At 39.2% G+C, this 16,232-nt stretch overlaps 1 protein-coding gene across 1 annotated transcript in view; it reads right to left on the bottom strand.

Moving 5' to 3' along the window:
* The window catches only part of bcas3 (BCAS3 microtubule associated cell migration factor), a 363,376-nt gene that overhangs the window by 336,561 nt on the left and 10,583 nt on the right, over positions 1–16,232 (bottom strand). Inside the window, exons 6-7 of the mRNA XM_062419168.1 lie at positions 13,317–13,398; positions 6,732–6,804 (exon numbers count right to left, since the gene is read on the bottom strand). Of these exons, the coding sequence (XP_062275152.1) occupies positions 6,732–6,804; positions 13,317–13,398 (155 nt within the window). The remainder of the gene's footprint in view (positions 1–6,731; positions 6,805–13,316; positions 13,399–16,232) is intronic.

The following is a 16,232-nucleotide window of genomic DNA, read 5'->3' as shown; positions in this document are numbered from 1 at the left end:
AATAAAATATTAATTGCTTTGACCACAGAGGCCAGGTTTAGAGAACTGGGTTGTGGTAAAGGTTTGAAAAGTCATTACTAATCATTCAGCCTGTCGGGTGTGTTTATACGCACCACTTCCAGTACTACTGAGTTTAATCTGACTTCCTATTTGAAGGGGGAAAACTGGCGAGGCAGAACCCATTTTCGACAGACATAAAACAGACATGCAAGTCAAAATAAACGGTCCAGAGTGAAGCCTGAGCCCCAAAGCGCTGCCTATGCAATGAACTAGTGTGTGTGTGTGCGGGAATGAAAAAGGGGAAATCGAAGACCAGATTACAGCCACTCTCATTTCCACACTGGAGCATGACAAAAGGGTGCGGGAACGATTTCATCAGAAGTGATTTTTTTTTCCTCTCTTTTTCCAATGGAGAACATGACATTCCTGCCCACAAACTGAAAATCCAACTTTGAAGATGAAGGGAAAAAAGATCACACTGGTGTTTGTGGATTCTATTCTGGTGTGACGTCCTTTCTGAACCTTGAGAACACATAATCAATACGACTGCACAAAAAAACATGATGACAGTGGAAGGACAAATCAAATATATCTACTGTACAGTCTCCAGGATAACAAATCTCTAACAAGTAATTGATGCAAGTTGAATCACTAGACAGCTACATGTTGCATATCTACTCTGCATCTTTTCTAAACAGTGTACACATTGGCTTGGATAGCATGAGCGAGCGAGCGAGCGTGCGTGTGTGTGTGTGTGTGTGTGTGTGTGTGTGTGTGTGTGTGTGTGTGTGTGTGTGTGTGTGTGTGTGTGCGTGTGTGCGTGTGTGTGCCCGTGGGTGGTCATAATGTGACAGTGAAGAACAGCATAACCTCATGGTGGATAAAAAGCATCACTTCTCCAAATCCCCTTAATCTGGTGGCTCGTTTTATACAAATGCTTGATGATTTCCATTTAATACACTTTAGAAGACGGATACATCCGGTCCACAGAGCAAGACCTGTCATGAAAATGCACTGAAACACAAGGGCTTAGAGCCACAATGGGCTTTTGCCATCAAATGTGTTTGTGCGGCCTAAGTGGAATTTGTAGCTCGCGACCATGTAATTAATAATCTGCGTTACTATACGACAAGATTTTAAGCAGATTTAAATGTAGATGTTCAGGAGTATGAAATGATGATTGCTGTATGTTTATCTTTTATTCTGCGTAGCATTTACTGCCAATGTGAGCAGCAGGAGGTGGTAATGGTAGTGAACAGAAATTGTCTATCAGATATAATGTGTTTACTTGTAGCGCTGAACCATGAAAGAACACCCAAACAGAGCATGCTTGAGACAACTTGTTGCCATTATTCTTAGCCACATGCTATCCTCACTAGATCCTTTGATTGAATTTGTTGGTTGCAAACTTTACTGTTAGATGACTATCTATGTGACATGGGAACAGTTGTTAAACTATCAAGGGAATAATTGGGATTGGTTTTAGAATGTGACTCAAAGACGCAAAGACTCAACTCCATCTGCCTCCTGCCTTTAGACAGCATATGCAGTGGTAACTACACTATAAAAATGACCAGCTTGTTCAATAAAATTGTCACATTTAATTTCTGTAGGAACATGAACTGTTTTCTTTTTGCTGACTGGATTTAGGCAAAAACCCTTTTCAGAGTTAAAAGAAACAGCCTTTGGGAGGATTGACAAACCAAAGACTTTGGTTACATGCTATTAAATAATGAAATATTGCCAGACCCAAAAATTATCCCATGCTAAGAAGTATAAGTTAGTCACATTTTGTACATCATGGAGATGTTTTCAGCCAAAGTGGAAATCACCAAAATTGCATCCAAGTAGGGTTGAATCGAGGGCAACTAGACTTGGTTGTAGATAATTGAAGACATTTCGCCTCTCATCCAAAGGACTTTTTCAGTTCTAACTGATTGGGTGGGGAGTCTTGTCCAGTCAGTTAAACAGTCAGTTAGAAGTGATGAGAGGCAAAATATCTTCAAGTATCTACAACAAAGTCCAGTTGCCCTTGATTCAACCCTCCTCGGATAACCATGACCTGCACAACTGAGAATCTTCACAGACTCCGATACTGAGTCGTGGCCAACACCTGATATTTTGGAGCATCTCTAATAAAAACACAATGGCTTAAATTTGAACAATGCTTAAGTCTTCAGATACAAGAGGACACAAATGCCTCCATCACAAGTACCATTAGAAGAAAAAAAACAGCCAGTGTAGGCAAAAGCAAAAAAAGGTTACATGAATGACAATAACGTTAAAATGCTCTAAAATAAATTTCAGAATGATAAAATATAAAAGAAATAATGTTCATGAGATGTAAGAGGTCAAGTTGATTAGGTTTCTGCTAGCCATTATCTGGGTGGGCGTTTCTCTCTCTCAGAATCTAAGGGAAGCAACAGAGAAAAAGGCTTCATGCAAGAACCACTGGTATGAACACATTAATTCTTATGTGGCACATAAAAGTATTCGAGAACATGTGGCCAATCCCCTCACCGATTTTCTCATAATTTTGTTTGTGCGGTTAACAGGGTTTGTTTAGTCTGACTTGGAATACTTGTACAAGCAAACATAAAAAAGAAGTAAGAGAGGCTTAGGAATAAGAAAATATTTTTTGCATGACGCCCATTGTTTGATTCATTGTGACTCTGCAAAGGCTACAATTAAGATTAGGAATACTTTCAAACTATTACAACAGATGATTCTTCTTTTTTTTTTTACTGGAACTACTTTCTGTCTGTTGATGCTTGGAGTTTATGATGTATGACCAGTAGGAAAGTGACCATAACAGCAAGGTAGCCAAGTAAAGAAAAATGGCTGAGATACAGTGTCAATGGACAAAGTCATTGTCTCAAATTACCAGTGCATCTGGGAGAAATAACACAAAGCAAAGTAAAGATTTTCTTAGAGAAATGCATCGCTCCGTTCCAACATTAATGTAAGACATTGACGACATACCCTCCCACACCTATAAATGGAAAAACAAACTGGAGAAAGCCTTCCAGTGGCATGTTTTCTTGGGGGGAAAAAAGACAAGGTTGAATATATTCCAGTTGAACCATACTTGTCTGTTTCTTGCTGTGGCTGTACACAAGTTTCTCTTCTCTTGTGATATATTTTCTGCAGACTTTTTCCAAATGAAACAACAGGGATCTATATAAATCAAAACGGGCTTGACATGACCACCGGTCATCACTAGAACTGACAAACCCACAACACAAACGTCATACTTCAGAATTCTTCGAGATTAACACTTTAAATGCTGTTAACTAATCCCACAAAAATGTAAATATAATTAATAGATAATTACTTTAATTAGACAAAAGTTGTCCTCATTGAACAATAATTCATGATATGATACAGAAGTATAAGGCAACAGAGAGAATTATTAGACTATAAAATGAATTGGAATTGACTCTGGAATTGGCAAATGGGGGCTCCTTGAAAAAACAAAAATGAAAATATGGGACAGGGGATGACAGTGGTTATATTCATAGCGTAGAAAAGATAAAAGGCTAGTGATTGTGCAGCCCTTCCACAACGTTGACCATGATATCTGCCTGGAATATCCATGTGTATTAGCCCAAACCCCAAAATAGCACATCCAGTAGTAATCCACACGGTGAAAGAGGACTATGGTTAAAAGAAAAAAGGACCACATCCTCTCAGCATCTGGAGATGTTGTGAGGGGGTAGCTGGAGGTTGGAAATGTCACTGACAGTTCCCAAACTCCAGAGAACAAAGCACGCTTATTCATCATTGAACTTTTGGCCAAGAAGTGTGTGCACTCAAACACCCACAAACAGTTAAGTTGCCTCCATCTTGCCCATATAATTTACATTCATTGAGAACAAGAAGCTTTAAATCTTTGAATTTTAATACCAGCGTGTGTAATTAAAATGAATGAAAATAATAACAACGCCGAGTAGGGGAAGGAAACACAAATCCTTTCCAGAAATGTGAGCAGACATACTAAGGTCTGCAATGGCACCAGCATTCTTTACTAATTCCAAAAGCCCACTGGCACTGGTGCAGAGAGGGGCAGGGACGCATATGTAGCTTTACTGTCAAGAAAATCACTGGATCCATACATTGTTTGGACTTAGCGCATAATCCTTTCCATTGATAAAATTATGTTGAGTGTGCCTGGCTGGAAATACACAAGTACAGAGCTTCAGCACACATGCTTTTTCCCTTCTCTGGTTTTCCTTTAATTTGCAAATCTTGTAATCTAAGCCTAGAGCTGACTGAACCAACTTCTAAACCAGCACCGCTGTAGTGGCCAAGGCTCCAATCTGTTTTCCATTTAAGTGTCAAGACGGCATCCTTTTTGGTGGTTAACAAAAGCTGTTATTTCAAAATGATTATATGCTAAAAATTGTGTGAGGACCTTAGTAAGTTTATGAACAGGCCCAATGGAAAGTACAGCGCTGCACCCGGAAGCCTTTTTCCTTCTTGTCTTTGACCAGAGTGTTATTTACCAAGCACTTCTGTAGGGGGAAGAACCAGGCTGTGCCATTCAGCCAGAGGTCACGGTTTCGGCTTTTCAACACAGTGCATGTTTTCAGCATTAGTGTCGAGCAACGCCTGGGTGATTCGCCAAACCGTCAAAACACTGCCTGTCTCAGTGTCAGTGAGGACATAGGAAAAGCAGAAGCAACTGCAACGGCGTCAGAGAGACAGGGGCGGCAGTCCCTGGAAAACGTCAAGAAGGTGGTCTCCATCAAGGCCCTGCTGAAGACAGACTTCCTTATTTCATTTCCCGGAGAGGATATATTGAGTTAAATTTTGTGTTATTCTGGAAGAGCAGCACGGGTAAATGGAGGAGGGGGAAGGAGGGGTGGGCATGGACCGGGTATGGAGAGGCGAGTGCAAAATGCCTTGGGTTACGTCCCTTTTATAATTCACTTTCTTTCACTAAACCAGGACATGACATTCCCAAGTCCCAACTCGGACAATCCCAGGGATCTACACATCTGTTTAATCTCCCTTCTGTCTGCCTGTGGGGTGTTCAGGTACTCCTCGCACTCCAACCACAGCGCCACTAAGAATCTATGAATCACAGTCACTAAGCCCACATCACTGGCTTAGCTCCAGTTGGATGCATGTGAAGGGTTCATAACAAGAAGTTAGGTGTCCTTTGATGCCTCTTATTATTAACAGAAAATGACTTTCAGATGTGGGATTTGTACTTCATAACATCGCAAAGAGCGAAACATTTCCACTCTCTTCTGCACTTTTTAAAAGACAAAATGTCATGAGGATGGGTCAGCCCATCAGCACATAGAAGCTACTTTAGTTTCTCCCTTCCTGATCTCCTAGTAGTCTGTGCACTTTTAAAGTTTTTTTTTCATTTTCAAGATAATTCCCCCTGAAAGTAAGCAAATAAAAGACTCACTTACAGTATATCAGTATCCCCTTGCCACTGGATTATCCTGTATCTTTTTACCTTGTGAATAAAGTATTAACATCCTGACAGTCACCTTACTCTTTTACTGTGTGTCAAGCCATACATCACTGTCACTGTAAAACAAGCTGAGGTTTGTCATGTATCGTTCTACAATGCTGTCAGTCACAGTTCAGAATATAATGTCACATTTTTTTCAGTAGTCGTACTAGTGAATCGATTCTAACAGATGAGATTTCAAATTTTAATGACAAGGACAGACTTAAAAGACCAGTGTGTAAGGTTTGCTAGTGTCTAGCGGTGAGGTTACAAATTGCAAACAACTGCATACCCCTCCACCTTCCCTTCCCAGCATGTAGGTGAACCAACGGTGGCTTTAAAATTCTCAAAAAAACACAAAAGGCCCTCTCTCGAGCCAGTCTTTGGTTTGTCCTTTCTGGGCTACTGTAGATATACAGATACTGTAGATATACAATAGCTGTGCAACATGGCAGGTTCCACAGAAAAGGACCTGCTTCCTATCTAGATACAAAGGGCTCATTGCTAAAGTAACAAAATCAAATTATTATTATACACCAATTAATATAAATATTATATTCCATTTATGCCAAGTCTGTTCTGATAAATTGTTTGCACTGAAACTTTAACTCAATTCATAAAGGGGAAAAGTAAAAAAAAATGAAATATCAAATCTTGGTCTTGGGATATTTTAAACACTATCCATCATACTGACAGGTGGTCATGAGTAACATACAGTATGTGGAGAATGTATCCAACAGCAACAAAATCTAACTAAAGCTGCACCAGTCTACATTCTATATGGACCATTGGTCAAATGACTGTGTGATCTTTCCGTCACAACTGTAATCTACTATTCTTAAACGCACATTACTTGTGGCGTCCCTCAGGGTTTAATTTAAGGTCCCTTTATGTTTTGTATTCATACACTTTAACAAAGACAAATAACCCAAAAGCACATCTTCCTTCACATTTAAGGGAATTGTTGTTTATTTTCATCTATTTTTAAATATTATGTTTGGGTGTTTTGTTTTGTTTGTTCTGATATTGTTCTGATATGTGCATATAATCTGTGTTTCATTGTTTCTTATTTAATTTGCTCCAAAATATATTAAGATACAATTACTCAAAAGCACAAAAAGATATATAGTAGTGGTATAGCTTTATTCCAACCAACTAGTACCACCTCATAGGGGACCTTCATTGTAAAGAACTACAGCCATTATAAAACATCTATGGTCCATTTAAGAAAGGAAGTGATGTCAGCTTTATGTGAACTCACCCAGAGGACCCTGTGCTCTTGCAAACCCCCAGCAGGGGCCTCTTGTCAGCAAAACTGTCGATCTTCACAGGACCTGAGGAAGAAGAGGAGTCAGGGGAAGAGGCAGATGAGAAACAGAATCATCTGCACACAACAAAGAGGGACATTCTTTAAACTGAACATGTGAGGCCTCCAGTGCTGCCCACCCTCATTCAACAGGCAGCCTATTACCATGACAGGAAACGTGCTGATTACATTACTACTGTTGCCATGTAATTCAATTACAGTCACAAATTCTTTTTTGATGAATACAGATTTTTTTTTCTCCCAAATCAGGCCTTATTTTGCAAGTTAATGGACCACTGTCCTTACAAGCCAAAACCACATACACAACACTGTACCTTTCTTCTGATCACCTACTGTGTGAGCTTTGAAAAGGAAACTTGTAAAGTTTGTAGAGAAATGACAGAATTGAAATAAGTTGTAGAAATCTTCTAAATGTTGTAAAGGGGCTTTTGACCTATTTTGTTGTTTGTTTTGGGGTTTCAGGGTGGAATTACAGCATGGTAAAAAAAACCTTGCAGGCATATTTAAAACATGAAGAGAAAACATGTTGCATTAAGTGAACTGATCCCCATATTTTTCCTAATTGTCTGATTCTTGAAGACGGGTGGAGGATCAGGGGATTGAGGGGGTGGGGTTGCCTAGATTGAAGAAGATGTTACCCTTTAGAGAACTGTAATTTGAGGCTTGACAGTAATCAGCCCGAGTTCCTGTGGTATGGCGTGAGAGCAAATGTGCCTTCTCTACCAGTCTTTAACACTCCCGACAGGGTCCTTTCTTCTTTCATGTTTCTGTCATCAGACATCATTCCCGGTCAAGATACTGAGCCGTAACATAAATATGACTCTCAGAGACTTAGTGAAATGGCACATTAACTAAAATAAACTTTTTTGGGGGAAAAATGCAATATTTGATGAATAGAGAGACTTTGATTTGATTACTACTGTAATGGACAGTAATTGAAGCAAGTACTGCTGACTTCCATGTGGACTTGTTTGAATGTAACAGGGAGGATGTGTGCATGTTTTGATTATGCTGTAACATGGTCTGAACTATTAGAGACAATACGCTTATTGTTAAAATTCATAAAATGACTTGCATCCTAAGTGTAGCTGCTCTGTGAGGACATACAAACTGACCTCTATTAAAAAAGAGCACAAAGACCTATGACACGTGTTGTTATATGCATATATTCACAATTCCTCAATGCTCATTTTTTTATCAATCAGGGTCCAGTGTTGCCTCATTTTCCAAGACAACGGAAGATCCTAGGTTGTAAACTCCAGAGAGGATGTGGATAAACGCATTTACTCCCTTTGGAAAACCAGTACTTCCTTCTCTATTCTAGGAAAGGGGGACCTTGCCTTATTATAATCAACACCTATTTTCGGGTCTTTCTATGTCCGCCCACCCACGGCCTCACATCACAGACAATTGGCCTTTTAATGGCTCACCACAGTACAACAGTGTTTGCTCCCTAGCAGATTGCAATCAGTGTCCTTCCCTCCAGTAGTACAATTCATATTTATTTTCTGCTGAGAGAATTGCTCCCCTCATGTGTCGGGGCTATCTGCTGCTTCTTATTACTATGGTTTGCTTTCATCCATTTCCAGTGCTCTTCAAATGCTGCCATTGTGTGTTGTTGAAATATGCCAAAAGACCGGAACATGGCGGGAGAACAAAAAGACGATTTTCTCACCGAAAAAAATGCCACAAACCAGCAAGGCTACATGGCAGCTTTCACAGCACTGATTGACACCTGGAGAGATGAAATTTAAACTTTATGTCTGGAAAGGATCTAATCAGCGGAACAACAAAACCATTTGTACCATGGCTTTCAACGTAGGAACACTTGTGTTCATACAGCATTCGACTTTCCAGCACATTTCTTTGCCATCATAGTGACTGTTTTACTTGTTGTTTGAAGAGACATTACAAATAGAATGAAATAGTTTAGTGTCACTGATGAACCAATTATTTAGAATATAAATTGTGGAAACAAGATTAGGTTTAGCAGTCATAGGAGCAGATTTTTAAATATATAACGTCACACAACTTTATGTGTATTTTTTCTTAAAAAAGGAGCTGATCCTGATTGAGATCACTACAAATAAGCAACTTAGGTAAAACTACTTTTATTTGAGAGGTAGTTTGCAGTATATTCTCAAATACCCAAATGTAGCAACTCTCCAGTGTGGCAGTGCCAAGTCCATCCTTTCCCAATGAGGCCATTCATCTAAAAAGTTACCCTGTTTAAAACACACATGACATGGTTTAAGCACATAACTAGGCGTGGCTACAAACTAGTCACTTGAGTGTTGGTTGGTCACCAGCTTGTAGAGTGTATTTATGCCTATAACTTAGAGGCTTTGTACACCCACAGTTGTTTACACGCACAGTGGCTGACTAGACTTTTGCTCACACTGAGGGTGGGTGCAGCTGTCTTTACAGGCACACAGTGAAGTGTTTATTGTGTCACCTGTGGTTATGTGTGTGTGTGTGTGTGTATGTATGTTCTTGTGCACGAGAACAACACAATGGGGACCCAGTTATTTAAAAAAACAGCTCTAAAATACTACCAGAGATCAGAAACTCTCTCTTTAAATAGGCTGGTGGAGTTTTCCAGATCCAATGAGGGTGAGTTCTTGAGATATAGAAAACATAGGGAGCTTTTCTGTCAGTTTTTTTAGACATCCTCCACAGAATCTCTCTACTAAAGTAATTTAATCTCTGTCTGTCTGTATGTCCTTCACGTATCTCTTGAACTGTTTATCTAATCAACTCCACATTTTATGGGTGTATGACTGGGGATCCATGGGAGTGCAGTGTCGAATTTGGACACACGATATGTGTAATATTAATAAAATTTGAATAAAGCAGTGATTAGCAGGCTGCTCCGCTTTGTGCAGGGGCAAGGTGGATTTTCAGCCAACTGATTCCTGCAGGTCAGGGAGAGAGCAGAGACGAGGTGTGACACGAGTCAGAGACGAGTGCTTTAAAGAGAGAAAAGGACAGCAGCGAGCAACTATACAGGAGGCGCTCAGGTACATTGTTGAGCATAGGTCGGTAGGAGTATTTATTATTTATATCATCTGTATATAACAGGATGTTAGTTTCTTTCATGTTGTTTGCAGTATATAATCATTCACACCCTCACATCAATTGTATTCGTTTTTGAGTTGAAGTAGCCGCAGGAGGTCAAGCCATCCATGTGTTCTGAACAGGCACTACACTAGTAAACATGATGGCAAAATGGTAACAGGGAGCAGCTTAGACATTTTAAATATGGCATGGTAGATTAAGCACAACCATTTCATGTACATTTCATGTTTCTGCGTTTGCTGAATCCTTCATTTTAGCCCATCTTTTTATCTAACTATCAGACTGCTTGTCTACGTTCATACTGTCATGGCAACTGAGCTATATAATACAATAATAATGCAATGCTAAACCAAGCAGACATGACACTGTTATTGACTCCATCAGAAATACAACATGTCACAAAAAGATGGGACAATGGAGTCAGTGATGAAGGAAGGGGTGTGTGAAGTGGTGAAGGAAAGGCTAAAAAATAGAGGAGAATGAAGGTTGAAGGCATCCATTTTCAAATATTCACTTCTGTTACATATCATCAATTTGTTATGTTCATTGCATTCCAGGAGTTATTTCATGATGAACTGCAATGTAATATTTAGCACACCCACATTTCTCCAACCTTTCTCGTCGACTTCTGCATACCAAAGTTGATTCCCTACTTTACCGGAATGACTTTTGGCACTTACTATGAATGCAGCATGTCATCTGGCAGCATTACATTATTGTTTATTGATAGAAGAACTGGTATCTCTTCCTCTGCTATTTTAAATTTCTCCCTGCATAACTGTTTAACTCTGCTGCAAAATGGCAGCGACAAAGGAAGCCTTACTCCTTAAAGACGGGCTGACATCGAAAAGTCTGATTCATTTTTAATGTTTTGGGTATCTAAAAAGACATTAGGCCAAACCAGATATGAGGAGGGAAAATGGAAGGAAAAGACATGGTGTAGTTTACAGTAAGGAAAAGAAAATACTGTAACATGCGTGTCTACCTAAAAAAAATTATTAGAGCATCTTAAAGAGAAGATTTAGATTTTAAAGAGTTAGAGAGAGACTGCAAACTTAATAGCTTAAGCACAGTGAGAGGCTTCCAAGCGAAGATTTGGCAGCGAAGAACACTGACTTCAGAGGCTTGCCACCGCTGACTGAGAGCAGGCCAACACTAATCGTAGATTGACTTTAACATTAGGATGAGGCAGCATAAGGCAGTCTTTAATTTTAATGATATAGCACCACTTAAAATGCCCCGCAAGCCAAAACTGGATTAAGATGTGCCATACGAAATTTAATTTTAAGTGTCGACCTTGAATGCTGAAATCAAGTTAACCAAAGTGGGTTTTTCCAGGACAGACTGTTTAAAATTACGCCGGGTAACACGTCAGAGGACTTTACAAAGAGAAAGTGTTTAAAAGAGCATACAGGTACTTCTGCCTTCTGGATTATCTTCTCTGGTAGTAAAAAGCAGCTGTAGAAGCATTTGTGGGTGGCAGTTCATGTGGAGAGACAACGTGCAAACATCTGAGTTTCTGAGTTTGGAGATATAGCTGTTATGTTGTCTTGGAGCTGCATAGTTGGATGCAGCACCATCCAGAACAGATGCTGTGCTGGCCCTTCACAGAATATTGCAACATTTGAGTAAATATGTTTTCTTGCACAGAGTAAAATGAGAATATCAGGACCAGACTTATGTCTGTACGTACATGGAGTCTCTGTTGGTTGCCTGGCAACCCCAATGTGACAACAAGGAAGTCACTGCTCCTAGCCAAATAGCAGTCGTGCACATTTTGTATGAAGTAAACAGATGAAACATGTGAATTAGTGAGCTAGAGGTGCTGGTACCTTTATCTTTTACTTTTTGGCATGGACAGGGTAGCTGCTTCCAGTCCTTATGCTAAGCTAGCTGGCTGTTGGCTGCCTCTTCATATTTACCATATAGACAACAATGGTAACTCTCAGTAAGAAAAGTAATATGGTTTATAGCCCAATACAGGCTTTTTGAGACCAATAACAATTAAAATGTACTGGCATGTATTAATTCATGTATTCATTTAAACATTGTTTATAAGGTTCCTTTAAATTAAAACAATCAATTGGGATCAAGAAATGTACTGGACAGGATGATTTACAGTTAAATATAAACTTGTCTCTACACTCTGGTGTACTAACTGTAGAATGGTGACATAATGTCAAAACATATCTTTTTTTATTTTTTATTTTTTAAATTTATTTTGTTTATTTTGAACATCTAAATTTAAAAAAAGAGAAAAAACATTATCAGACTAAATGAAAATACAACAACAAAAACAAACAACAACAACAAAACAAAAAAAAACTTTCCATTTCTATATTTCAATTTCTTGTCATTTATCAGTTGACATGTATGCTTATACCAATATATTTGCAATGAGTTAATTTCAGTCTGGCTGATTCATCAGTCTGGCACTAAAAAGCATTTGTTTTGCCAAAAATGTCAAACCAGTCCTTTAAAAACTACATTTTATTTGTATTATATATATATATGTGTGTGTGTGTGTGTGTGTGTTATAAAGTAAAACAAATTTCATTGAAAAACATGCAGAACAATATAAATACCACTACAACAGAAAGTCTGAAGTTTACTACAGTGAGAGTTAGGTATTTACATGCTCATTAAAAGTCATATAACCAATTAAAAAAGAAAAGAACATACACATACACTGATCAAAGCTTTTAGTCAGAATATGCAGTATTTGTGTCAGTGTTTGCAGTTCCATTTTGAGGCAGACGTTAAAGGGATATGGGATGGATTTTTTGGAAGGTTGTATGAGTTACTTATGAGTCAGTGTATTATCTGCAGTAGATTTGGGTCGGTACCCCCCCAGTTTGGAGAAGCAGTCATGAGTACTGGCACAGACATTAAGCATTGTACAGCTGTGGATGAAGCCAGGAGCAAAATGTATTTTAGCCACCTAAAAAAAATCAGGTTAAGTTTGCACTACATTTAGAATATATGTATTATTATATTATTATTACATTTTCAGACACCCCTTTCCTTTGGCACAACATTTCCTTAACCATAGAATTTCTGTATTCCTACACCACAGATTAGCTGTTTGGGTTAGAAAATGCTGCTGCGGCGTAATACAGTGTGCAGCGTGTGTAGGAATACAGAAGTTCTACAGTTGAGAAAATATAGTGCCAATGGAAAGAGCTGTCTGATATAGAGGTAAAGTGCTGAAATTACTCTAAATATAGAGTAGACTTTGATTGATATTGATTTTATTTTTAGGTGGGCCTTTTTTTAAGGTGGCTGCCGGCTCCATCCACAGCAATATATTGCTTAGCTTCCATGCTGGTCCTCCTGCCTGCTTCTCCAAACTGACCCTAGCTACTAACTCTGGATAACTACCTCATTCAACCCTGTTTTAAAAAACTCAAACTACCCCTTTAAGTTAATGAAAATACTCACTGATATGAGGGGAGGGTAGAATGTGAGCAGCTCTCACTGGACCATGGCGCACAGAGAACAGTTCTTGGGCCTCCCCTGCCAACTGAAGGAAATTAGTAGAATTAATACTCATGTAGGGGAGTATGTTTAAATGTTTACACATCAGGTTAATTAGAGAAAAGAGAACCTTTACACATTAAATCATACACAGAGACATTACATTACCCAACCACAAGGATATAATGCAGTGGAAGTTTCTGCAGAACAACAAAAAAAAAGGACAAATGCGTATTTGTTCACACTGTAAGAAAAATAATATATACCAACTATGTAGAAGCTGTTTTCCATAGAGAGAGAGACAGGGGAATGCAGGGAGGGAGGGGGGACAAGGGCGGTCTGCTAGTTGAAGTTCCAGCCAAACCACAGAGTAAAATCTACCGAGCGCAGAATAAAAGGCCCGGTGGCGTTGCAATGCAGACGAACTTCCTACACTTACTGTGACACAGCCAACACGGAAAGGTTGGAGATACGGCTTTGTGCCAAAGTGGGCAGCAGCTCATGATGTCTCTGCCCCAGTCTGACTGGGAGCGAGAGGAAGCGCTCTGACCAGTGTCCCAGCAGATCTGAAAATCTCCCACGATCACCTTCTGTTTTTGATTGTATGATCATAAATGCGTGACTGCTCAACCCATTGACCTTTCCTCACACCACTGACTGTTAGATAGTGTCAGTCAGGTTCAGCAGGTTGTTGATGAAATGGTTTAAATTATGTTTTGGCTGTATGTACTTTCCTGTATTTACTAAAATGCTATTGGATCACTCCATGAATTTCTTGCTGTCAAAGTAACAGGTCAGCTGCTAAACATTCGGAACCTTCTATGATTATGGCCACACGCATTACTTAAAGCATGTTTCGTAGCTGCATTGCATTCTGGTGTATTAAGAATATTAATGGTACAGAAACTGGCATTTCTACCTCTTCAATAACGGACAACAATCCCTTTTTATCATATTTTCGGAAGATATTGCCAATACATTCTACAAGCAATTAAAAATATACATTTATAAGCAAATTCCATTATATCTTACATAATCAGTATGTTTAAATTTGGCTACAATTTAGCCCAACTAAATAATAAGTAAATTAAAGCTTAAGTACTTTGTCTCTGGCAGAGTGGAGAAGGATTAAACATCATTAAGTCTGTCATGTTGGTCCATCAAATTTGCAGAATGTCAAATTGCACAGTTAACTGAATAAATAAACATGTGAGATTCCAGGTCATGATGACATTTTAGAGACTTTCTTTTCAGGTTCCTAGACTACATTTTCAAAGTGCTGAGAGGAAGAATTAGGGAGACTAAAATACTGTCTCCGGCTCTGTGTGTAAGTGTATTATTTGACTTTTTTGATACCAGTGTTAGTACAATACCTGAGTTTCGGTAGACACAAAACCACGAAAACATTTTTGTCTTAACAGAAGCAGCAGGACTATTGTTTTGTTTTGGGGGTTTTTTTAAATCAGGAAATATCTGATCAATAAGTCAGAAAACAACACCCAAAATGTGTGCACAAGCATTCTATGCAAACGTTTGGTCCTTGACAGTTTTCAATATTCACACATTTCTAGCCTGACAATCAGATTAAACTACCATTTTGTTTATACTCGGTGTATTATTTGAATTGCTGAAGAAAATCAACGATGTGGGGGCGATGATGAAAAGGCTTGGAGCTGGGCTTACACTTCCAAACACAACATTTGGCAGGGACATGAAAAATACATTAGCAGCAGCAGCTATTGTCTAAGTGTTTGATTGTTTTATAGTGGATGCTTAAAATATGGGCTGAGTATCTTTTTTTAGTGTTTTATTACGAATAAAACTTGTGTTCATCAACCAGATTCGCTGATCAAACAAGTGCATTCCAGCACATTTGCACAGGCTTTATTACACATTTAGGGATTAACACTAAAGACTGCCCTATTAGTGAGGATTTGAAAGTTTGCTGCATTTCTGGACTTTATTACAGAGCGAATACAACCACAGTGTAAAGCACTTTAATGGATGTCTGTGTGTCTGCCCAGCCGGCCCCTTCATGTGTTCATAAGTGATGCCAGTATATTAGGTCAATGGCCTGGGTGGCTTTTGGCAGTGCCTGGCGTGTGTAATGGCACATTGTTCTAAGCGCTGAATGCCCCACTTTTGTTCTTCTTTTATGCGTTAAATTACAGTGAAACCTGCATTATCACTTTACTAGTGCTTTAATCTGTTTGTTTTAAATCTTTAAACCCATCTGAAGGGATGATCGCTCTTTTGCGCAATTAGTAGCCTTTTCAAAGTGGCGGATTTAGAGCTGTGTTTTTATTCAAAGTGCTTGGAGCCCAGCAGTGGTAGATTAACACTGGAGACACAAGCATTGATAGCAGGAATAAAGGACAGGGCGGGATTCCTATATGGGCAAATGGACCTGCTAGGGGGGAATAATGGAATTTACTGGATTAAAATGAGAAGAGGGGAGGGCCGGAGGTTAATGCGCCAGGCTATTGTGCATTACCCCACTGCTCTTCCTCGCCTTACATGGCTCTGTGTGACATCCTCTGCCATCAACAACATTCCCACCATTACATTAGTGGCCCTGCGTACGCAATATGCCAAATTGCTTTTTCAAAGTTGTCTCTTCCCTGCATACAGTTATTCATTATATTCATTTCATTTGCAGATCGGATGTTTTTGCGGAATCACAGTGTCTGCTGTTCTGTTTTAATCTCTCGATGTAATGCCATAAGCTGTGAACAGATATCTGGGCCATATTCACAAGTGAGCACGCTCACAAACACGGTGCTGGACATATTGGATGTTTGGATGGAGCAGCAGGTGCTCCAGGGATTGGACAGTAACAGGTGCTTGTTCATGGGCTTCCATGACATGCAGCACTAAAAT

This window comes from Scomber scombrus, chromosome 5, assembly GCF_963691925.1.
Source record: "Scomber scombrus chromosome 5, fScoSco1.1, whole genome shotgun sequence".
In the NCBI taxonomy this organism is placed as follows: domain Eukaryota; kingdom Metazoa; phylum Chordata; class Actinopteri; order Scombriformes; family Scombridae; genus Scomber; species Scomber scombrus.
The sequence above is the reverse complement of the archived record's forward strand: the minus strand, read 5'-3'. Positions and strand labels throughout refer to the sequence as shown.